At 37.4% G+C, this 23,745-nt stretch overlaps 1 protein-coding gene across 12 annotated transcripts in view; it reads right to left on the minus strand.

The window, feature by feature from the left end:
* The window catches only part of TLK2 (tousled like kinase 2), a 110,222-nt gene that overhangs the window by 68,965 nt on the left and 17,512 nt on the right, over positions 1-23,745 (minus strand). For all 12 annotated transcript variants that reach the window (XM_070561731.1, XM_070561735.1, XM_070561732.1 and 9 more), the window contains exons 3-5: positions 2,367-2,438; positions 1,259-1,328; positions 198-241 (exon numbers count right to left, since the gene is read on the minus strand). In XM_070561731.1, the coding sequence (XP_070417832.1) occupies positions 198-241; positions 1,259-1,328; positions 2,367-2,438 (186 nt within the window). The remainder of the gene's footprint in view (positions 1-197; positions 242-1,258; positions 1,329-2,366; positions 2,439-23,745) is intronic.

Consider the following 23,745-nt stretch of genomic DNA (forward strand, 5'->3'; position numbering starts at 1 on the left):
AAATTTAAATTTTGGAAGTCAGCAGCAGTTTCCTCTGACAGACAGAGATGGGGCAGCATTAGATTGATGAAGATGGGGAGGAAGAGGAGGAAAGCACAGTAAAGGCAAAATACTGCTCTCTAAAGCCTTAAGTGAACCAAAGAATTTAGGTTTTAAATGATCACTACAGATTTTTTTTTCCAAAAAATTTAACTTACCTCAAAGTAATCACTAATTTTATGTCCCCTAGGAGTGCCTTTCCCTGAAAACGAAACCAAAGTAAGTATAATTTTTCCAATAACACATGTAAACCATCATTCACTACAATGCATTATGTATTCAATAAGTGCATACACTGTTATCAATTCAAGTGTCAGCTTCACTTTTAACAAACTAGCCAAAATACCTATATCCTAAAAACAGAGACAGTTTCCTCCATATAATAAAAGACTGAATAAGCAGTAAAAGGAAGACTTTTGCACAGCTTGCTTTCCTTTAAGATTCACTAATCTTTCTTTCATAAATACACTAACAAAACTTATGCCCCAACTGTGAATCAAGATAAAACTAATCGATAATCCACGCTCCCAACTAAAAGAACAAAGAATTCAAAGCAAACTCATCAGAACTAAAGGGTTTATTCTATTCCACAAAAAGAATTTATGTGACCTTGTCACTTTCGGAGAATTTCCCCCCTAAAAGAAAAAAGTGATTCATAAATTTAAAAAATAATAAAAACACACAAAAAACCCCTGGGACCTCCATTTCTTAGAATGAGGGAGAAGACAAACCAAACCATGTATTCTTTCTTTAATTACATAAAGATGTTTAACATTATAACCATTATATTTACAGATTTATTCCACTGTGCACCAATGTTCAACTAAATAAGTGACACGGAAGAATAGGTGGAAAGGACAGCCATGTAAAATGAAATTATTTCTGGTCACATACTATTAACAAATCACTGATCTAATGCAAGACATAGTTAAAACTCCAATGTTACCTCTTATCTGTACAATACATGCTTAGTCTGAGAAAAACCTGTGGCAAGATTGTTAATTTACAACAGGGAAAACAAGAGTCCCCAAAGAAATGACACTGTTTTGTCAAGCATGTATCAAATCGCAAGTCTGTAATAAACAGCCTGATATTCCCTTAAGGTATACAAAGCTCCTTTGTTAGGAACCCCTGTACACAAACTAATTACTCAGTGTGAGTTTGAAAATTCTAAGAACATAAGAATTTAGTATTTTTATTGGTGTGAAATTATTACTACCTTGGCTAGTTTCATATGGTTCAGCTTTTCTTTTCCGGTTTCGCTGGTCATTCTGCTTTTTCTCAGGAGTCTGTTAAATACCATATACATCAGAATTAGCATTTTGCTAAATTTTTCACATTACAAAAATTAGAGAGAACAAAATATCAAATTTATAAGGAGATTTAACTGGCACAGACAAGTCCTAAATCCACGTTCTGCTCTTAAAGTAGCGTCATGGAAAAGTGTAGAGTCTGGAACCAAATCATCTATGTAATTTTTGGCAAACTTAAATTATCAGAGCTTCAATTTACTCATCTGTAAATCACGGTTGCTGGAAAGCTTAAATAAGATAATTCATAAATCACAAATGTAGTACAAATATCTAGCATACAGAAGGCTCTCGGACAGCAGCTGTTACAATATTTCTACTTTAAAAGAGCTTAAATTTCTGTTTCAAAAAGGAAAGATATACATAATCAATCAACTGGCTCTAATTTATTGAAAGCTTTATCTAAGTGCAAAGTAGGTAGCTGCAGATTTGGACCCATATCCATGCAACTAGGTTATCTGCCTAAAAAACACAATTTTCAGCCAGACTACAGTGATCCACGCTATTGAAGTGCAGTCCTGCATTGCTTAATGACGGGAACACGTTCTGAGAAATGCGTCATTAGGTGATTTGGTTGTTTTGTGCACTTACACAAACCTTGGTGGTACAGCCTACTACACACCTAGGCTTTATGGTACTAATCTTATGGGACCACTGTCATATATGTGGTCTGTCGTTAACTGAAGCGTCGTTATGTGGCACATGACTGTACTACCAAATGTGAAAATTCAAGGATACTTAAGCTAATTCAGTTACAACTGCAAGTTTTTGCCCTTCATTGATGGCAACTAAGCAAAAAAATTTTTAAAAAGAAAAGAAAGACAACACCTATACATGGTTATAATAATAAAAACCCATCAGGGCCACCTCACAGCTGTATAGACACGAAGAGCACACAACTCAAAGGGGAGCCGTTCACACAGACCCTAGCAGTGCCCCTAGAGTTATGCAGTGTTATTTAACCCAGACTGCAAGTGTGGGACTATGAAAAGCCTTGTAATGGGTGTGGCTTCTTACCTCTACTTCTTTATCACTCAAGGACCCCACGCTGCACAAGCTCTGGTTGGAAGACTCACTATTGAGTGGCCCCTGGAAAGAAAAAAAAAAGCTAATTTAAGATGACAGCAAAACTGAGGAAGAAGCCTGACTTTGATGTCTAAATCAGCTCAAAGAGGCCAAGAGTTAACTGCAACACCTCCAAGCCAACTTGAAAAGAACTCAATCAACTATAGTACAGTGCCCTCATGTTAAAATTCTCTTGCTACTATTATTTTCATTTCCTTTACAAACTCTGTACTCATGTACAGATTTTCCCTTCTAGAGCACTTTCAAATGTAGTGACTTCACTCTTTAAGGAAAATAAGAGGGGAAATCAATTCTCTTGGCCTCTTGTATCTGAAAGCTGAGATGCTAAGGAGTGCATTAAGGGTTCCCTATGAAGGGGGGTCAGGGACCACAATGAAAGAAACACTTTTTCTGAGTCATGCTTTAAGGAGGCATGACTGCTAGCTCAAAAAACAAAGTTATGAGAGACTGACTCTGCTGGCCGCCTCCTCAGTGAAATTGGTGAAAATTATTTCATAAACAACCATTTAAAGCCTCTAGAAATGGTCCCTAAGGGCAAACGGCAAATGAAGAAATAATTATTCAATAAAATCTATGAAAATTCAGTTGAAAAGTAAGTTTGTGGTATTTGAACCAAGACCACTCTCTCTCTCCCCCTCCCACCTCAACAAGGCTCTAGACTGCTGTAGCCAAGAACACAGGGCTCCCCCTTCCCTCAGCTCTCAGTCCAATACTCTCCTCGCTGTTGGGTAGATTCAATGGAATCTCTATCAGAATCTCAGCTGGCTTCTTTGTAGAAACTGACAAGTTGATCTAAAATTCTTAAGGAATTACATGGGACCAGCACAGGCAAAACCTTGTAAAAGAACAAAGTAGGAAGACCCATTCCTTGACTTCAAAACTTACCATAAAACCATAGTAATCAAGACCGTACAGCACTTGCATAAAGACAGATCATTGGAATGAAATTGAGAGTCCAAAGATAAATCCATAATGCACAGTCAAATGATTACTGACTAAGGTGCCAAGACCATTCAACAGGGGAAAGAACAGTCTTGTAACAAACGGTGCTGGGACAACTGGATAACCACAGGTAAAAAAGTTAGACCTTTACCTCACACTATAAACAAAAATTTACTCAAAATAGCTCAAGGACTGAAATGTAATAGCTAAAACTATAAAATTCTTAAAAGAAAACAGGTAAATCTTCATAACCTCGGATTAGGCAAAGAATTCTTAGATATGACACCAAAAGCGCCAATTACAAAAGAAAAGAGATAAATTGGACTTTTTCAAAATCAAAAACCTATGGTTGAAAGGACACTACCAACAAAGTAAAAAGACAACCCACGAAATGGGAGAAGGTATTTGCAAATCACATATCTAATAAGGGATTTGTATGCGGTATAAAGAATTCCTACAATAATAAAAAAACAGATAACCCAATGTAAAAATGAGCAAAAGATCTGAATAGATATTTATCCTAAGATGATATACAAATGGCCAATAAACACATGAAAAGAAGCTCAACATCATTAGCCAACAGGGAAGTACAAATCAAAACTACAATGTAATATCACTTCACACCTACTAAGATGGCTAGAATCAAAAAGACCACAAGAGGTGCCAGCCCGGCCCATGCCAGCAGTTAAGTTCGCGCGCTCTGCTTCGGCAGCCCAGGGTTTTGCCGGTTCGGATCCTGGGCCGAGACATAGCACAGCTCATCAGGCCACACTAAGGTGGCGTCCCACATGCCACAACTAGAAGGACCCACAACTAAAATACACAACTATGTACCAGGGAGCTTTGGGAGAAGAAGGAAAAATAAAATCTTTAAAAAAAAAAAAAGACCACAAGAAGTGCTGGCAACAATGTGGAGAAACGGGAAGCCTCATACACTGCTGGTGGGAAAGTAAAATGGTGCAGCTGCTTTCAAAAACAGGCAGTTCCACAAACAATTAAACAGAGTTAGTATATGACCCAGAATGCTACTCCTAGGTATACACTGAAGAGAAATGAAAACATATACAGAGAAAAACTTGGACACAAATGTTTATAGCAGCATTATTCACAAAAGTCAAAAGGTAGAAACAACCCAAACGTTTGTCAACTGATAAACAGATAAACAAAATGTGATATATCCACACGGTGGAATATTATTTGGCCATAAAAGGGATTCAAGTATTGATGCATGCTACAACATAGACGAATCTTGAAAACATTTTGCTAGATAAAAGAAGCCAATCACAACAGACCACATATTAAACGATTCCATTCATATGAAAATCCCAAACAGGGAAATCTAAGACAGACAAAGTAAGTTAGTAGTTGCTTAGGGTGGGAATGGGGAGATATGGGGGTGACAGCTAAAGAATATGAGGTTTCTTTTTAAGGTGATAAAAATGTTCTAAAACCGACTGTGTTGGTGGTTGTACACATCTGTGAATACACTAAAAACCAATGAACTGTAATTTCAAATGAATGAATTATATGGTATACGAATTATATTTTAATAAAGCTGTTAAAAAAACCAAGGCTTAGCATCTGAAATAATTACATTCCCGTTAGAGTGTATTAAGTATGCCTTTCACTGTATCCTTAAAGCACTACTTTTAAACTGCAATTAACACAATAAACCACACTGCTTCATAGTGAGACATTTGTGAAGCTGCAAAGAAAAATAAGAAAACCAAACTAAGGAGAAGAAATAAAATCAAATCATGTATTCCAAGTGACATAAATCAATGAAGGATTTATTTCTATGATACAGAGTTCCACGATGTTTTAAATGAAAGAGGTTTATTTGCATAAGAATTCTACAATAACTTAAAGTGAGTATTTCTATCCCAAATTTAAAAAATATTCTGTTCATGAATTATCTCTATTGTAACCATTATGAAGCATTTTTTCCCTTGGATAGTAATAAAACCACACACACTATATTTTAATTATCCACTTTACTCACCAAAAATCCCTCACTTTCAAAAGGAAATGGCAAATGTGATGAATAAAGACAAGAGAAAACTGAAGAACCTATTTTTTATTGGCAATTACTAATAATGAAATAAACTGTAAAGTGGACATAACAGTGGGGTTCAATTGTAGCATGTGAGATACCAATGCAAGAGGCACAAGGATCCTTGTGGTTCCTTGGGTATGTGTGTCTAAGCAAAGGAAAAAAGAACTTTCTCTGTCCTTTTCTGAAGCACAGTATTCCGAATTATTATAAAATCATTAGATTATATTTAATTAACAGGGATAAATGACATGCAGTGTCTGTTCTAAAATAGCTTACTGTCTAGTAAGAGAGCTAACCAAAGGCTTTTAGGCAAACTTTCAAAAATGTCACTATCATTAAAAACAAACAAACAAAAAAGGCAGAAGAAACTGAACTAAATTAAAGGAGGATTAGAAAGGCCTGACTAAATTCAACGTATGGTCCTTGATTTGACCTGGATATCAAAACAAAACAAAACCAAAGGACATTACTGGGACAAAGGCAGAAATTGAACATAGACTATATACTAGAAAAATCCTTCTACAAACTGGTCTGTTGTCATCAGTTCCTCAGCTGTAAGCTTTCCCATTTGTTGCATCTTTTGACTACAGTGCTTTGTAAGTCTTCATGAGCTCATCTTCAGCTTTGGGAGAGTCCTCCACTTCTCAGGGGTTAAGGAGCAGTCCCAAAGGCAGTCTAGTGGTTGCTTCTGCCAGCGCCATATAACATTCTTCCGTTTCAAACACAGTTATACATTAGTTTTCCTGCCCAGATTTCCAAACAAGGTTGGAGTTTCCATTTCTTGCAGGTGGCTTTTAACAGCCATAATCCAAAGTTAAGTGGCTCACTTCTGTTCCATCTCCTGGACTGGGGGGCAGTCTTACTAGTCCTAGTTCATAGATAAGCTTGCCCCTTCTCCCAATTCCTAGCTTTACACAGTTCCAGTTCAGTCCTTTGGCCTCAATTACTATCCCCAGGGGTAAATTAAATCCCAAGGCACAAAAGTTTATGGGTCATTAGGGTTTAACTTCCAGTCAACATTGTGACATCTTCACATATTTGAAGCTATAATAACTTGGATTCTATTTTACTGCTGACATTCAGGAATTATATAATTTTCATGTATTTCATTTAGCCAGTCACTTTACTGAATTGTTATTCTTTCTAATCATCTCTCAGTTTGTTCTGTTTAATTTAGTTGTTTAGACATAAAATCACAGCATTTATAAATAATAAGTTTATAGCTTCCTTTCTACAATTTATATCTCATTTCACATTTTACTGCATTGAATAAAACAACATAAATAATCATCATAAACATTGTTTTGGGGGCCGGCCCGGTGGCCCAGCGGTTAAGTGTGCATGTTCCGCTTAAGCGGTCCAGGGTTCACTGGTTTGGATCCCAGGTGTGGACATGGCACCACTTGTCAAGCCATGCTGTGGTGGGCATCCCACATATAAAGTAGAGGAAGATGGGCACGGATGTGAGCTCAGGACCAGTCTTCCTCAGCAAAAAGAGGAGGACTGGCAGCTGATGTTAGCTCAGGGCTAACTTCCTCAAAAAAAGAAACAAAAACATTGTTTTGTTCTTTTTTTCCCCCAAGGTAATTCCTCTAGTGCTTTACCATTAAAAACTGTATTAAGACCTCAAATAACCAAAATAATCTTATAAAAGAACAACAAAGTTAGAGGTCTCCCATTTCCTGATTTGAAAACTCATGATAAAGCTACAGTAATCAAAACAGTATGGCAGTGGCATAAAGATAGACATATAGACAAATGGAATGGAATCGAGAGCTCAGAAATAAACTCTCACATAAATGGTCAAATGATTTTTTCTTTTTCCATCTTTTTCTTTACTGATTTTTTTTTTCAGTTTTATTCAGTTATAATTGACATTGTATAAGTTTAAGGTGTACCACATAACAACTTGACATAAAACGATTTTCAAAGAGAGCACCTAGACCATTCAATGAGGAAAGGACAGTCTTCTCAACAAATGGTGCTAGGAAATCTGGATATCCACATGCAAAATAATGAAGTTGGACTTTTATCTTAAACAATATACAAAAATTAACTCAAAATGGATGACACCAAAAGCACAGGCAGTGAAACAGAAAAACAGATAAATTGGACTACACCAAAATTAAAAACCTCTGTGCATCAAAGGACATGATCAACAGAGTGAAAACCCACAGAATGAGAGAACCCACAGGCTGGAAGAAAATATTTGCAAATCATATCTTATGCTAAGGGATTGCTATCCAGAATATATAAAGAATTCTACAAATCAACAAAACCAAACAAACAATCTGATCAAAAAACAGGCAAAGAACTTGAACAGACATTTCGCCAAAGAAGATATACAAATGCTCAACAAGCACATGAAAAAATACAACATCACTAATCATTAGGAAAATGCAAATCGAAATCACAATGAAATTTCATACCACCTCACACCCATTAGGATGGCTATTATCAAAAAAACAGGAAATAAATGAGGCAAGGATGTGAAGAAGTTGGATCCACTGTGCACTGTTGGTTGGAATATAAAATGGTGAAGCCACTATGGAAAACAGTATGGTGGTTCCTTAAAAAATTAAAAATGGAATAACCATCTGATACAGCAATTCCACTTCTGGGTATATATCCAAAAGAACTGAAAGCAGAGTTTTGAAGAGATATTTGCACACTCATGTTCATAGCAGGTTATTCATAACAGTCAAGGTTGAAGCAACCCAAGTGTACAGCAATGTATGAATGGGTAAACAAAATATGGTACATTCATACAATGGCATATTACTCAGCCTTAAAAATGAAGGCAATTCTGACATACACTACAAAATGGATGAACTTTGAGGACATTATGCTAGGTGAAATAAGTCAGTGACAAAAGGGCAAATATTGTATGATTCCCTTTATATGAGGTACCTAGAATAGTCAAATTCATAGAGACAGAAAGTAGAACGGCAGTTGCCAGGGACTGGAGTGAGGGAGGAATGAGGGGTTGTTGTTTACTGAGTACAGAAGTTCAGTTCTGGAAGATGAAAAGAGTTCTGGAGATTGGCTGCACAACAATGTGAATGTACTTAACACTACTGAACTGGACACTTTAAAAACGGTTAAGATGGTAACCTTTATGTTATATGTATTTTACCACAATTAAAACCTTTTTTTTTTTCCAAAAAATTGGCACCTGAGCTAACATCTGTTGCCAATCTTGCTTTTTTCTTCTTCTTCTCCCCAAAGCCCCCCATAGTTGTATATATAGTTGTACATTCTAGTTGTATGTTCTAGTTGCAGGTCCTTCTTGCTCTGCTATGTGGGACGCTCCCTCAGCATGGCTTGATGAGCAGTGCTAGGTCTGCGCCCAGGATCCGAACTGGCAAAACCCTGGGCCACCGAAGCCGAGCGCATGAACTTAACCACTCAGCCCTAGGGCCGGCCCCTACTAAACCATTTTTTTAAAACTGTACTAATTGTTGTTTTTTAAATTAGAAAGTTGAGAGGGCTACTGAGTGTATCCAAATGCTTTTTTAAAAGTTATTACTTATTTATTTGCTATTGTAATAACGACAATAGCCAACACCTATGTAGCACTTCCATGGGCTAGGCATTCTGTATTAGCACATTTAATTCTCACTGATAAAAACAGACCCACACAAATATGCCCAACTGATTTTTCACAAAGGTACAAAAGCAATTCAACAGCCTTTTCAACAAACAGTGCTAGAGCAATCAGACATCCATAGGCAAAACTATGACCTCAACTTAAACCTCATACCTTATTTAAAAAATTAACTCAAACCAAATCAAGAACTTAAATGTAAAATATAAAACCATAAAACTTTTACGAACAAAAAGAGGAGAAAATCTTCACAACACAGGACTAGGTAAAGAGGTCTTTGACTTGACATCAAAAGCTTGATCAACAAAAGGAAAAATTAATAAATGGAACCTGATCAAAATTAAAAACTTCTACTCGGGGGCTGGCCCCATGGTGTGGTGGTTAGGTTCAGCGCACTCTGCTTCTGCAGCTGGGTTCGTGGGTTCAGATCCCAGGTGTGGCCCTACACTACTCATCAGTCATGCTGTGGCAGTGATCCACATATAAAGTGGAAGAAGACTAGCACGGACGTTAGCTCAGGGCTAACCTTCCTCAAGCAAAAAAAGAGGAAGATTGGCAACAGATGTTGGCTCAGGGTGAATCTTCTTCAGTAAAAAAAAACAAAAGAAAGAAAGAAAAATTACACTTAGCAAAAGACCCTGTAAATAGGAATGAAGAAACAAATTACAGACTGGAAGAAAATATTTGCAAATGGCATATCTGACAAAGGACTTGAAATTCGACTATATAAAGAACTCAAAACTCAACTGTGTTGTTTTTTTTTTTAACCCAATTAGAAAACTGGCAAAGACATGAACAGGCATTTCACTGAAGAGGCTATAAAGATGGCTAATAAGCATAAGATGTTTAACATCATTAGCCATTAGGGAAATATAAATTCAAACTACAATAAGATTTCATTACACATCTATCAGAATGCTGAAACAAAAAATAGTGACAACACTAAATGCCAACAAGCATGTAGAAAAACTGAGCCACTCGTACATTGCTGGTGAGAATGTAAAAAGGTACAGCCAATTTGGAAAATCGTTTGGCAGTTTCTTTTAAAACTAAAAATGCACTTAACACTTATCATATGACCCAGCAATTGTACTACTGGACATATGTTCCAGAGAAACAATGTTCATGCAAAAACCTATACACAAATCTTCATGGTGGCTTTATTCCGAACAGCCAAACACTGGAGACAATGAAGATGTCCTTCAGTGGGTGAAGAGTTAAACTGTGGTATATCCACACCATGGAATACTACTTAGCAATAAAAAGGAACCAACTATTTATATATGCAACAACTTGGACAGACTTCAAGGAAATTACACCAAGTGAAAAAAGCTAATCTCAAAAGGTTGTATATTGTATGATACTATTATATATATATATATATATTTCTTGAAATAATAAATTTAAAGAGATGGAAGACATATTAGTGGTTGTCAGGAGTTAAGGTTCCAAGGGAGAGGGGGTGGGGGTGGCTACAAAGGAGTAGCAGGAGAGAACTTTGTGGTAATGGAGCACTTCTGCATCTTGATTGTGGTGGTGGTTACAAGCAGCTATACAGGTGGCAAAATTGCATAAATGTACATACACATACGTGTGTACACACACACACACACAAATGATGCATGTATAACGTGAAATCTGAATGAGTTCTGTGCATTTTACCAATGCTAAATTCCTCATTTTAATATTGTACTAGAATTACAGAACAAGTTCACCTTGGGGGAGGAGGGGTGCTTAGAACCTCCCTGTACCTTTCTTGCAACTTCCTTTAAATCTATAATTATTGTGAAATTAAAAGTTTTTTAAGTTTTTATTTATGTAGTATTTACTTGCTAGAGTTAACTAATGATAATGACAAACAATACTTAGGTAGCTCTTGCTACATGGGCCAGCTATTCTATATTAGCACATTTAATCCTCTAACAACCTGTTATGGGCTCAATTGTGTCCTCCTCAAATTTATATGTTGAAGCCCTAAGCCCCAGTACGTCAGAATGCATTTTGAGATAGGGCCTTTAAAGAGGTAATTAAGTTAAAATGGAGTCATTAGGGTAGGCCCTAATCCAGTATGACTGATGTTCTTATAAAAAGAGGAAATAAGGACACAGAGACACCAGGCATGCACATGCACAGAGGAAAGACCATATGAGGACATGGCGAGAAGGCAGCCATCCTCGAGCCAAGGAGAGAGGCCTCAAAAAACCCAGCCCTGCTGACAGCTTATCTTGTACTTCTAGCATCCAGAACTGTGAGAAAATAAATTTCTGTTGTCTAAGCCACCAGTCTGCGTTATGGGAGTCCTAGCAAACTAATGTGCAACTTTATAAGACAGCTGCTACCATTACTCTCATTTATAGATGAGGAAACTATTAAGCGAAGTTCCATAAACTCCCCAAGGTCACACAGCTGGTAAGAAGCAGAGCCAGGATCCGGACCTAAGGGATCTGGCTTCAAAATATGTGCAACTAGCCAGTTAGCTGGTCTAACTCTAGACAGAGTAATGAGTTTTTAAAATATTGAACTTGTCTGGCATTCTTAGGATAAACCACTTGAAACTAAAGGAATTATCTCTCATGGCCATTTGCTGGTATTTTTATTTGAATTTAAATATCTATAAATCCATAAATGAGATTAAGCTATACTTTTACTTTCTCCTATTAGTCAGGTTTTGCTATCAGAATTTATTATTTCTGGGGCCAGCTCCGTGGCCAAATGGTTAAGTTCACACACTGCTTCATCGACCCAGGGTTTCGCCGGTTCGGATCCTGGGCACGGACATGGCACCGCTCATTAGGCCACACTGAGGTGGTGTCCCACATACCACAACTAGAAGGACCCACAACTAAAATATGCAATTATGTACTGGGCAGATTTGGGGGCAAGAAGCAGGAAAAAAAAAAGGAAGATTGGCAACAGCTGTTAGCTCAGAAAAGAATTTTTCTTTTTTTTTTAAGATTTTTTAATTTAATTTAATTTTTTGAGCAAGACTCGCCCTGCGCTAACATCTGTGCCCATCTTCCTCTACTTTACATGTGGGACACCCACCACAGCACTGCTTGACAAGCAGTGTGTAGGTCTGCACCAGGGATCCAAACTGGCGAACCCCAGGCCACCGAAGCAGAACGTGCAAACTTAACAGCTGCACCACCCAGGTGGCCTCAGAATTTATTATTTCTATTTTATTATTTAACAGGAGAATTATCTATTCCTTGAAAGGTTATGAGAGACCACCAGTATAGGGAGTGGATTTTTGCCCTCGTTCAAGGAGGAGGAATTAATTTTATAATCTCCTCAATTTTTCCTTGGTTACAGGAGTCTATTCTAATTTTTAGCTCTTATTTTGTCAACGTTAATTCCTACTATCTTTGAGTTAAATTACTTCACTAAGCCTTTCTTTTCCTTTTTTTTTTTCTGAGGAAGATTTGCCCTGAGCTAACATCCATTGCCAATCTTCCTCATTTTTGGTTGAGGAAGATTAGCCCTGAGCCAACATCTGTGCCCATCTTCCTCTATTTTTTGTATGTGGGTCGCCACTGCAGCATGGCTTGACGACTGGTGCAGGTCCACACCCGGGATCCAAAGGGGTGAACCCAGCCATGGCTGAAGCGGAGAGCACAGAACTTTAACCACTCGGCCACGGGGCAGGCTGCTGACTGAGACTTTCATATCAATACCATACGACTAACAGCATCCATTTCCAGTTTTTTCTCTTTGAAGGTCCTCAGTATCTTTTGTTATCCTGAATTTACTCCCTCCATTTTTCACTCTGTTTCCTAATTTTCCAACTGTGGAGTGATTAATTCCTATTCTGTTTTGCATTGTATTTATTCCTGCTTGTGTTTTTATTATTTTTTCCTTTGTTTTTTAAAATTTTTTCTAAAACTTTAAATTGAATGGTAAATTCATACTCCTGTATGTTAAGTACTTCTTTGTCCACATTACATATGTTTAATTACATGGTATTTTCATTTATCTTATTTTCTAAGTAAAATAGTCTGTTACTTGATATTTGATACACAATGCCTATTTAGGAGAATGCTTACTAATATCTAAGTCCCTGGGGAGGGGAAACTGCCCCTTGAAAGTCATCTCAGGCTCAGAAAGAAGCTAGTACATTTTTTTTAACAAAGTATGGCAGTAAGTTCAGATGCCTTATAAAAGCCCCATTTTCTATGCCAACATTTAAACTATTCACTCTGTTCACTGCTAACGAGTTCTCTTTTATAAGTAAAAAACCAAATGGACAGTTTAAAAAATAGACAAGAGTCAAGTTTCTTGTTTTAAAAAAAGAATGGTTTCCAAAAACATAGTGAAACACATTTCTAACATACTTAAAATGCACTTTGGGGTGGGGGTGGGGGTGGGGGGGTTAAAAAATATTTCAGTTACAAGTGTAAAAAAAAACCAAAACTGTGGAAAAGTTATAAACCCATGAAAACTAAGGTTAAGATACAAATGTTGACAATCAGGCTTTAGCACATGAATGACACCCATGTAAACTAAGAAAAACTTCTAGAAGTAGAAGCCAAAGGGTAGTCTTTCACTCCTGGAAAAGACTAAACGTCAACATTCATTGAGCTTCTAAAGTCTTCATTTCCTCCTTGGACTAAATTGGCATCTTAGGGCCGGCCCGGTGGTACAGCAGTTAAGTGCGCATGTTCCACTTCTCGGCGGCCCAGGGTGCACCGGTTCAGATCCCAGGTGTGGACATGGCACCGCTTGGCAAGCCATGCTGTGGCTGGCATCCCACATATAAAGTAGAGGAAGATGGGCACGGATGTTAGCTCAGGGCCAGTCTTCCTCAGCAAAAAGAGGAGGATTAGCAACAGATGTTAGCTCAGGGCTAATCTTCCTCTAAAAAATATAATATAATAAACCGACATTTTAAAAGTGATTGAGAACAGCAGACAAAAGTTAAACTTGATTAAGTATAAAGGAGCACAGCTGACAACAGGGTCAAACTAACCTGAATCAGTAAAGATACTCCATTAAAGGCTAGACCCAATGGAAAATTAAAACTAACAATCTCTATCCTTTTTTCAGTCATTGGTAGCACCACCTTTTCACACCACAGCAGAGTCAAACCAGCAATTAGAACTCTCTGACTTCCAGAGACCTACAGCACTGGCTAGTTGATCACACTGTTCCAAGCAGTGAAACAGACGGGAAGTCTACTAAATTCTCACTTGATCTGTATAAGCAGAAGGGTTCTAGGTCAAGTGAACAAAAGCCTAACTTAATCATTAAAACCAGAGTCACAGCCCCTCAATCGATCCCAAGATGCGAGTCAGTCAGCAGACCCAGAACCCACTGAATGAGGGGTCTCCTTGAGGAAGGATTCCACTACACTGCCAAAAATTTACACTGTTAATCTTTCTCAGAGCCTTCCCTCAAAAGGACTATGGCCTTTTAGCAGGGTGACTGTGCGCTGGGAGAAAGGAAATAACCAAAGACTTCTCAAGGATTACTAGACACTGGCTCTGAATTGACACTAATACCAGAGACCCAAAACATCACTGTGGTCCACCAGTTAGAACAGGGGCTTATGGAGGCCAGCTGATCAGTGGAGTTTTAGCTCAGGTCCATCTAACAGTAGGTCCAGTGGGTCCCTGAACCCATCCTGTGGTTATTTTCCCAGTTTCAGAATGCGCAATTGGAATACACATACTCAGCAACTGGTAGACTCCCTATACTATTTCCAGAATGTTCCCAATTTAGCAGAGAGCACTGTACACCTTTAACTTATAAAATAATCTTCAGCAACACTCCCCTCAAGAAATAAAATTTTTTTAAAGAACAAAGATATTTGACTTATTTAAAAATTGGCAGTACTATGACAATCTATTCCAATACAATTTGTCTAACTACAAGCCAAGGTAACTCAGGAAGCTCTTTTACCATAATAACCAATCTTGACACTAACTGAAGCTAACTAATCTAGAAAACCAAAAGAAATGTTCAATTGAATCAAATGGCTTAACTCATTAATAATTACAGTAGCAAATATACTTGGGTGGCATAAATATAATGATGAAGTCCATCTCTGACTTCCATTTAATTTTGGCCAAAAGTTGGGTGATTTTATCATACACCTGAAACTAACATAAGTGAATTATACCTCAAAAAAAGAAAAAAGGCTTCAACATCAAAAAAAAAAAAAAAAGGTGAGGAGATTTCATTTTTCCTTTTTCTCCCCAAAGCCCCCCAGTACATAGTTGTGTATTTTTAGTTGTGGGTCCTTCCAATTGTGGCATGTGGGACGCCACCTCAGTAGGGCTTGATGAGCGGTGCCATGTCGGTGCCCAGGATCCAAACCGGCAAAACCCTGGGCCACCAAAGCGGAGCACATGAACTTAACCACTCGGCCACGGGGCCAGCCCCCTAAGGTGAGGCAATTTTAAATGAATGACTTGGTGTTTTAGAAAGCAAACGAAAAGTTACTGTATACTGTCAAGAAAATCCTATATTTAGTCTTCAGTAATATTTCAGTCATGTCAAGTCCTAACCATGTAATTTAATAACATTCATTTCCAGACAAGCAAGCCCAACAATAAGAACAACATGAAATCCTTTAACTGCCTTCTCTCCTAGAAACCTGCCTATGTTCACTCAAGATCTAGTGCATATAATCAAAAAGACAGATAACAACAAAGTAAGGCAAGGATATAGAGAAAGTTTAACCCTCATACACTGCTGGTGAGCATGTAAAATGGTGCAGTCACTTTGGGAAAAGGTCTGGCAGTTCCTCAAATGGTTAAATTAATGACTAAAAAAAAGTATAGAGATCCTTAGTTTTACATTACATCCACCCTTTAATGGAGTATCACTCAACCATAAGATCCAGCAACACCACTTCTAAAAATATACCCAAGAGAAATTAAAACATAGGTGCACACAAAAACACGTACACAAATGTTCACACTACCATTATTCCTAATAGCCAAAAAGTGGAAACAACCCAAATGTCCATTAACTGAAGAATGGATAAACAAAATGTGGTATAACTTGGCAACAAAAAGAAATGAAGTCCTGATACATGCTAGCACACGAATGAACCTTGAATGATGCTATGTGAAAGTCAGTCACAAAGGACTATATATTGTATGATTCTATTTATATGAAATGTTCAGAATTGGCAACTCTATAAAGACAAAAAAAGTAAATTAATGGTTGCCTAGAGCTAAGAGAGAGTGGTTTGGAGGGTGACAGCTAAGGGGTAAGGGTTTCTTTTTGAGGTGATGAAAATGTTCTAAAATTGATTAGGGTAATGGTTGCGGATTTCTGTAAATATACTAAGAGCCACTGAATTGTAAATTTTAATCGAGTGAATTGTACGGTGTGTAAATTATATCTCAATAAAGCTGTTAAAAAAAGATGCAGTGCAATTTTGCTGGATACAGGAAGTACTTACAAGCACGGGACTGTGCTGCTACTGTGGTGGATACAGAAGAGCATCAACACCATCCTGCCCCCAAGAGCTTCCTGACCATCTATGGAAAGGATGAGGCTACAGTTTGCTCTAAATTTCGAATCCTTCACCTCACTTAATATTTCTCTGAATGGGTGACAAACATTCTACAAATGTGTTTCCAGGATGACTGCTTAAAGAACAATGATCCAAACTAGGTCTATGTACAGCAACATCTATAGGGCAGATCTCAAAATCATCTGCTGAGTGAAAAATAAACAAGTTGCAGAACAATAATGATAGTAGGATTCAGTTTTTGTAAAAATCACACACAAAAATCAATACTATACGTTTCCTATGGGTAAATATGTATGTGACTAGATAACTTTTAAAATTCTACATGGACACAGATCAAACTTCTCAGAGCAATTTCAGTTCTCATTATTATACAACTATGCATGTATTCCTCATATAACTGAAAATTAATCATTAAAAAAACTAAACCACATGGGCTGGCCCCGTGGCCGAGTGGTTAAGTTCGCGCGCTCCGCTGCTGGCGGCCCAGTGTTTCATTAGTTCGAATCCTGGGCACGGACATGGCACTGCTCATCAGACCACGCTGAGGCAGCGTCCCACATGCCACAACTAGAAGAACCCACAACGAAGAATACACAACTATGTACCGGGGGGCTTTGGGGAGAAAAAGGAAAAAATAAAATCTTTAAAAAAAAAAAAAAAAAACTAAACCACAGCCTGGACTGGTGGCATAGTGATTAACTTCGCACACTCTGCTTCAGTGGCCTGGAATTCGTGAGTTCAGATCCAGGGCATGGACCTACAGACTGTTCGTCAAGCCGTGCTGTGTTTACGTCCCACATACAAAATAGAGAAGACTGGCACAGATGTTAGCTCAGGGCCAATCTTCCTCACCAAAAAAAAAACCAACAAGAAACTACTAATCCTAAGGGGAAAAAGAGGATGACTTCAATATACATAGAAGCAACAGTCATGTGGACTACTATATATTTCACAATAAAGCTTACAATTTAGCCTTTAGCCTTTCTCCTAATGCTAAAAACCTCTATAGATCAAAAACTACAAATTCAATATTCACAGACAGAAAAAACTTTGTATAAAATCCTGGGGAACATTCACAGTAAAGACAACACAGAAGAAATGGTCATAAGAGTAAGAACAAAAATATAAAGATAACATAATCCAGGGGCCAGCCCTGTGAGAGAATGGTTACGTTTCTGCACTCCACTTCAGCGGCCCAGGGTTTTACCAGTTCAACTCCTGGGCGTGGACATGGCACGGCTCATGAGGCCGTGTTGAGGTGGTGTCACACATGCCACAACTAGCAGGACCCCCAACTAAAATATACAACTATGTACTGGGGGGATTTGGGGAGAAAAAGCAAAAAAAAAAAAAATTGGCAACAGTTATCAGCTCAGGTGCCAATCTTTAAAAAATAAATAAGTACTAAATAACTAAATAATATAACATCATCCAGATTTAAAACATCCAAGAGGTACATAACCCTGAAGAAAGTTCGATGACCAGTAAGTTTAGGTTCCTGGCTTTTACCGTTTTGAAGAGATCATTAATTAATCTGTAAGAAACAAACCCACTGCCATCTCCTAAAGGAAACAGTATAACATAATTCCTATAGCAGAGCCCAAGCCATTGGTACAATGATAGGAGGCAGCAGTCCAAATTCCAGTTGTGCCACTTATTGATTGTGGTACAACCTTTACCAAGTCAATTGCTCTCTATGAGCCTCAGTTTACTCATCTGTAAAAAGCCAGGCAGACACCACTAATGCCCTTTATGACCGTTCAAGGGCTAGAATTTAAGAGAGTAATTTTAAGTTTATATAATCAATGACTCTACCTCCCACACACACATCTTAGCTGTTTCCAGTTTCCACCTATCTGGTTAGGAGAAAGACAGTTGGGAGATTTTCCACCAAGGCATGACAATCTCATCTGCTCAATCTCACCTACTAACTCCACAAATTATACTACTAACCTATCGTCAAGGATGGCAGTGCACTTGGTGTAACCCATGTAAGACTAGCTAGATTACTGTTACTTATGCCCCTAAAGCACATTATTTTCCAAGGCACATGGCTCGAGGCTCAGAGTTAAATTAACATGGCAATTTAAACAGACAGACAGTGGCTTGGATTAAAGTGTATTAAAGCCACTTTACAACTGGTGTCTTGACATCTCAGCTGTGAGGAGTATCATAAATTTTATCACTGACTGTTTTTCTTCTGAGTGGTTTACTTTTAAAATAAAATAAAGAATAGATTCAAAGTTAGCACTATAAAAGTTAATCTCACTTTCTTGCATTTCCCGAACGGGAAAAGATAGGATGGTCCAGAGGTGTGACCAACAGAAAAATGACTGAGAACAGCTGGTAGCGACAGTGTAAAGTGAGACAGGCGTGGGACTGAATCACTGAACCACTGCAGCAAAGTGGGCAAAGCACTAAAGCTCTACGAGCTCTGGTCCTCTCACCACCCACCTTAGGGATACTGCACGGATTAAATAAAATAACACTACATATTGGGGAGGGGAGTGAAACTGCCTGAAATATAGTTGGCGTCCAATGAAGATTAGTTCCCTCTTTCCCCCACAGAGGAGTCTGGGAGGATATGCAGGGACCATCCTGAACATGAAACATTAACCTACCAAGTCAACCAGTTTTAACCACTCTATAAACTGCCAAGCATGTTATTACAATAGTTTGCCCCACATAGAGGCAAGATTATTCAACGATATCTAATTTAAGATCTAACTAGAAGGTAAAGGCTTTGAACCATTTGCCTAAACCAAAAATGCTAAACCAAAGATGGAACCTCAGCACCCTAAATCTATTTCTCCCTTCAACTAGATTATAACTCCATGAGGGCAGGGATCATCTATTTTATTCACTACTATATCCACTGTACAGTATCTATTACATAATAGGTGTTTAACAAAGGTGTGCTCATAAACCAATGTGTGTTCTTTAATCCTTTGAACCTCAGTGTCCACATCCATGAAATGGGTATACAAGGTAACTTCTATTACAAGAAACTCAAGAAATATTCTCACTCTTCTGTCCTTGGGAAGGTTTTTATATTTATACTATTTGATGCTACTGTAAATGATACTGCATTTTAAATTTCAACTGCCAATTGTACACTGCTAGTACACAGAAATACAATTGATTTTCATAAATTAATCTTCTTTCCTAGTAAAAACTTAAACTCTAGTAGCTTTTTTATTAGACATTGGGTTGAAAGCATTCCGTCTTTCACCATTGAGAATGAGGTGCACTGTAGATTTTCCATAGATGCCTTTCATCAGATCAAGGAAGTTCCCTTCTATTCCTAGTTAGCTGAGAGCTTTTATCACAAATTGGCATTGAACCTTGTTCAAAGGCTTTTTATGCATCTATTACAAGGTCACTTAGCTTTTCTTTTTTATTCTATTAATATGGTGAATTATACTGACTTTCAGTGTTAAATCAACCTTGCAAATGGGATTAAACCCCGTTGGTCATGATGTATTATCCTTTTCATATATCTTTTTCTAGATTCAATTTACTAATATTTTGCTAATGATTTTTGCATATATATTCATGAGGGAGACTGAGCTAGTTTTCTTTTTTCCTAATGTCTTTGCCTGGTTTGGTATCAAGGTAATGCTGGCCTCAAAAGTGTTTTCTGAAATTTCTAAAAAATTTGTTATTTCTTCCTTAAATGTTTATAGAATTCACCAACAAAACCACATGGGACTGGAGTTTTCTTTGTAAAAAGGCTTTTCATTATAACTCCAATTTCTCTAATAAATATACTTATTCAGATTTGCTTTCTATTTTATTTATTTCAGCTCATTATTTCTCTCCTTCCACTTAGTTTGCTCTGTTTTCTAGCTGCTTGTTTTTGGGGGTTTTTGTTGAGGAAGATTTGCCCTGAGCTAATATCTGTGCCAGTCTTCCTCTATTTTGTATGTGGGTCACCACCAGAGCACAGTCACTGACAAGCAGTGTAGGTCTGTGCCCAGGAACCGAATCTGGGCTGCCAAAGTGGAGCACACCAAACAAACTACTAGGCCATGTGGCCGGACCCTTTTTCTAGCTTCTTTAAGGTGGAAGCTTGGGTCACTGATTTTAAACCTTTCTTTTGAAGCTATAAGTTTCCTTCTTAAGCACTGCGTTAGCTGTATTCCACAAATTTTGATATATTGTGTTTTCATTTTTATTCAGTTCAAAATATTCTCTAACCTCCCTTGTGAATTCTTCTTTGACCTAAAGGTTATTTAGAAGTATATTATTTAACTTCCAAATATTTGCAGAATTTCTAGATATCTCTTTCTTTTTGATTTCTCATTTAATTTCATTGTAGTCAGAGCAGTGCTCTCTATATGATTCCAATCCTTTTAAATTTGTTGAAACATGTTTTATAGTCTAGCATATAGTCTATTTTGGTAACTGTTCCACGGGCACTTGAAAAGAATGTGGGCACAGTGTTCTATAAACATCAACTAGGTACAGTCCATCGATAGTATTGTTCAAATCTTCTATATCCTTGCTGATTTTTTCTTTCTTTCTTTTTTTTTTTTTTAAGATTTTATTTTTTCCTTTTTCTCCCCAAAGACCCCGGTACGTAGTTGTATATTCTTCGTTGTGGGTCCTTCTAGTTGTGGCATGTGGGACGTTGCCTCAATGTGGTTTGATGAGCAGTGCCATGTCCGTGCCCAGGATTCGCACCAACAAAACACTGCAGCGGAGCGCACAAACTTAACCACTTGGCCACGGGGCCAGCCCCCCTTGCTGATTTTTTTGCCTGCTTGTTCTATCAATTATAGAGCAAGAACGTTGCAATTTCCAACTATAATCGTGGATTTGTCTATCGTTCTTTTCAACTATCAGTTTTTGCTTCACTGTTACTGGACACATACACATTTAGGACTGCTGGGTCTTCCCAATGAATTGATCCTTTTTTCATTAAGAAATGTGCTTCGTTACCACTTGTAATATTTGCCTGGTTCTGAAGTCTCCTTTGTCTAATACAAATATGGTCACTCCAGTCTTTCTCTTTTTTTTTTTAAAGATTGGCACCTGAGCTAACAACTGTTGCCAATCATTATTTTTTCCCCTGCTTTTTTTCCCCAAATCCTCCCAGTACACAGTTGTATATTTTAGTTGTAGGTCCTTCTAGTTGTGGCATGTGGGACGCTGCCTCAGCCCAGGATCCAAACTGGCGAAACCCTGGGCTGCTGAAGCAGAGCGTGCAAACTTAACCACTTGGCCATGGGGCCGGCCACACTCCAGTCTTTTTATACTTAGTATTTATACAGTATCTTTTCCCATCCTTTCAAACATAAAGATATGGGGGCCAGCCCTGTGGCCAAGTGGTTAAGATTGCAAGCTCTGCTTCGGTGGCCTAGGCTTTTGCTAGTTCAGATCCTGGGCGCGGACATGGCTCCGCTCATCAAGCCATGCTGAGGTAGCATCCCACATGCCACAACTAGAAGGACCCACAACTAAAAATATACAACTATGTACTGGGGGGCTTTGGGGAGAAAAAGGAAAAATAAAATCTTTAAACATAAAGGTACATGTTAAAAATAAAGTGGGTTTCGCCAAGACTCATCCCTCACTGCATATCCGAAGATTAACTCACTTAGGTATCATCACATAACGTACGGTGGACGGAAATTCTAAAATGGTATTGAATGTGAGAAATCCTCTAAGATTTTCCCTCCCTATGTTCTCACTATGTTCTCAGATGCCGGTAAAGTTGAATAAGTCAGAGGGAAAGGGGCTATTTTTTAATGTATAGTCATGAAAATGCAAACTTTCTATAAAATCAGAAACATATTTGCCAAAACTAAAATTATAGTATTTAGCTTAATGAACTTAAAAATAACCCTTTAGTGCAAAAAAGTATATATACACATACATTAACCTATAACCATGTTTCTAACAGTATATTGTCTTCCCAGTCTAATTACTAAACCTGTTTATTGCAATGAATAGCCTTTAATCTCAAAAAATAAATAAATAAAGTAGGTTTCTGTACACAGCACATAGTTGGATCTTGTAGACAGTATATCATTGGATCGTATAACAGTGATCTAACCTGACACTCTCTTTTAATTGCAGTGCTAGACCATTTACAATTTATTTAATGATCAACATATTTGGGTTTAAATCTACCCTATTGCTAATTTTTTTCCTATTTGTCACACCTCTTTTTTGGTTTCTTTTTCCTCTTTTCCTTCCTTCTTTAGGACTGCAGTGTATTTTCTAAGTATTCTATTTTATCTCCACTAAGGGATTATTAGCCATTATTTCTTTATTTTTCTAGTGGTATGCATATTTAACTGATCATAGTCTACCTTCAAATAAAAGGAACAGAATGTGAAATAATTAACATAGACCATATCTTAAAAATTCATTGAAATCAAAGGTTTGTTAGTAAAAGCAGAATCCCATTATAGCAAATATCACTATAAAAAGTTCTATAAGGATAGCCTATAATAAGAATTTTGTTCTAAGCTTCTATTTCAGAAATAAATAAAACTTTGGAGAACTAGTTAAAATAAGTTATCTGCAACAAATAATTCTGTATAACAAATGGCTCCTCTGGTTCTGTTCCAGAATATATAACAATCAATTTTTTAAAAATTTTCCTTATTGAGTGTCATTAACAGGAAGACCTTTTAACTTTTGCTCCAGTATCTAGCATGACATAGAGGTTCACCTCACTTTTCTCATAAAATATTCCAAATCATCTCTAGAAAAATCCTCTTTCAGAACAAGCCACCAAATAATAATACAGTATTTAAAAAGAGAGGGCTTATATAAGACTATCTCTAAATAAATTAAATCCTTTAACCTTCTAATTTATTATATAGAACTCCTGTTTTTCTCTCCAGGACCAACAGAATCGTGACTTTCAATAATATGTATGTTACAAATTAATTCAATTATCCAAAAATATGAAAGCCCTATGGAATCTGTTATGGTGAGAGTTTATCTGTAAAAGCACTTTTAGTAGAACTTAATATAGGTCCTCATCTAAACCTCAGAAAATATATTGCTGACACACACACAGAACTCAAAAGAGCCTTGAAGATTATCTGGTATAGAAGTTTGTTCCTTAAATCCTCAATAAATCCTAAAGATAATAATGGGGGTCTCTCAACTATTTTTCACCTGCCCAGCCTACTTAAAATGCCAAATTGATTTGACTTTATCAACTCCATATAGATCAAAGGATTTCAACCCCTTGTAG

The sequence above is a fragment of the Equus przewalskii genome, chromosome 10 (assembly GCF_037783145.1).
Source record: "Equus przewalskii isolate Varuska chromosome 10, EquPr2, whole genome shotgun sequence".
Taxonomy (NCBI): domain Eukaryota; kingdom Metazoa; phylum Chordata; class Mammalia; order Perissodactyla; family Equidae; genus Equus; species Equus przewalskii.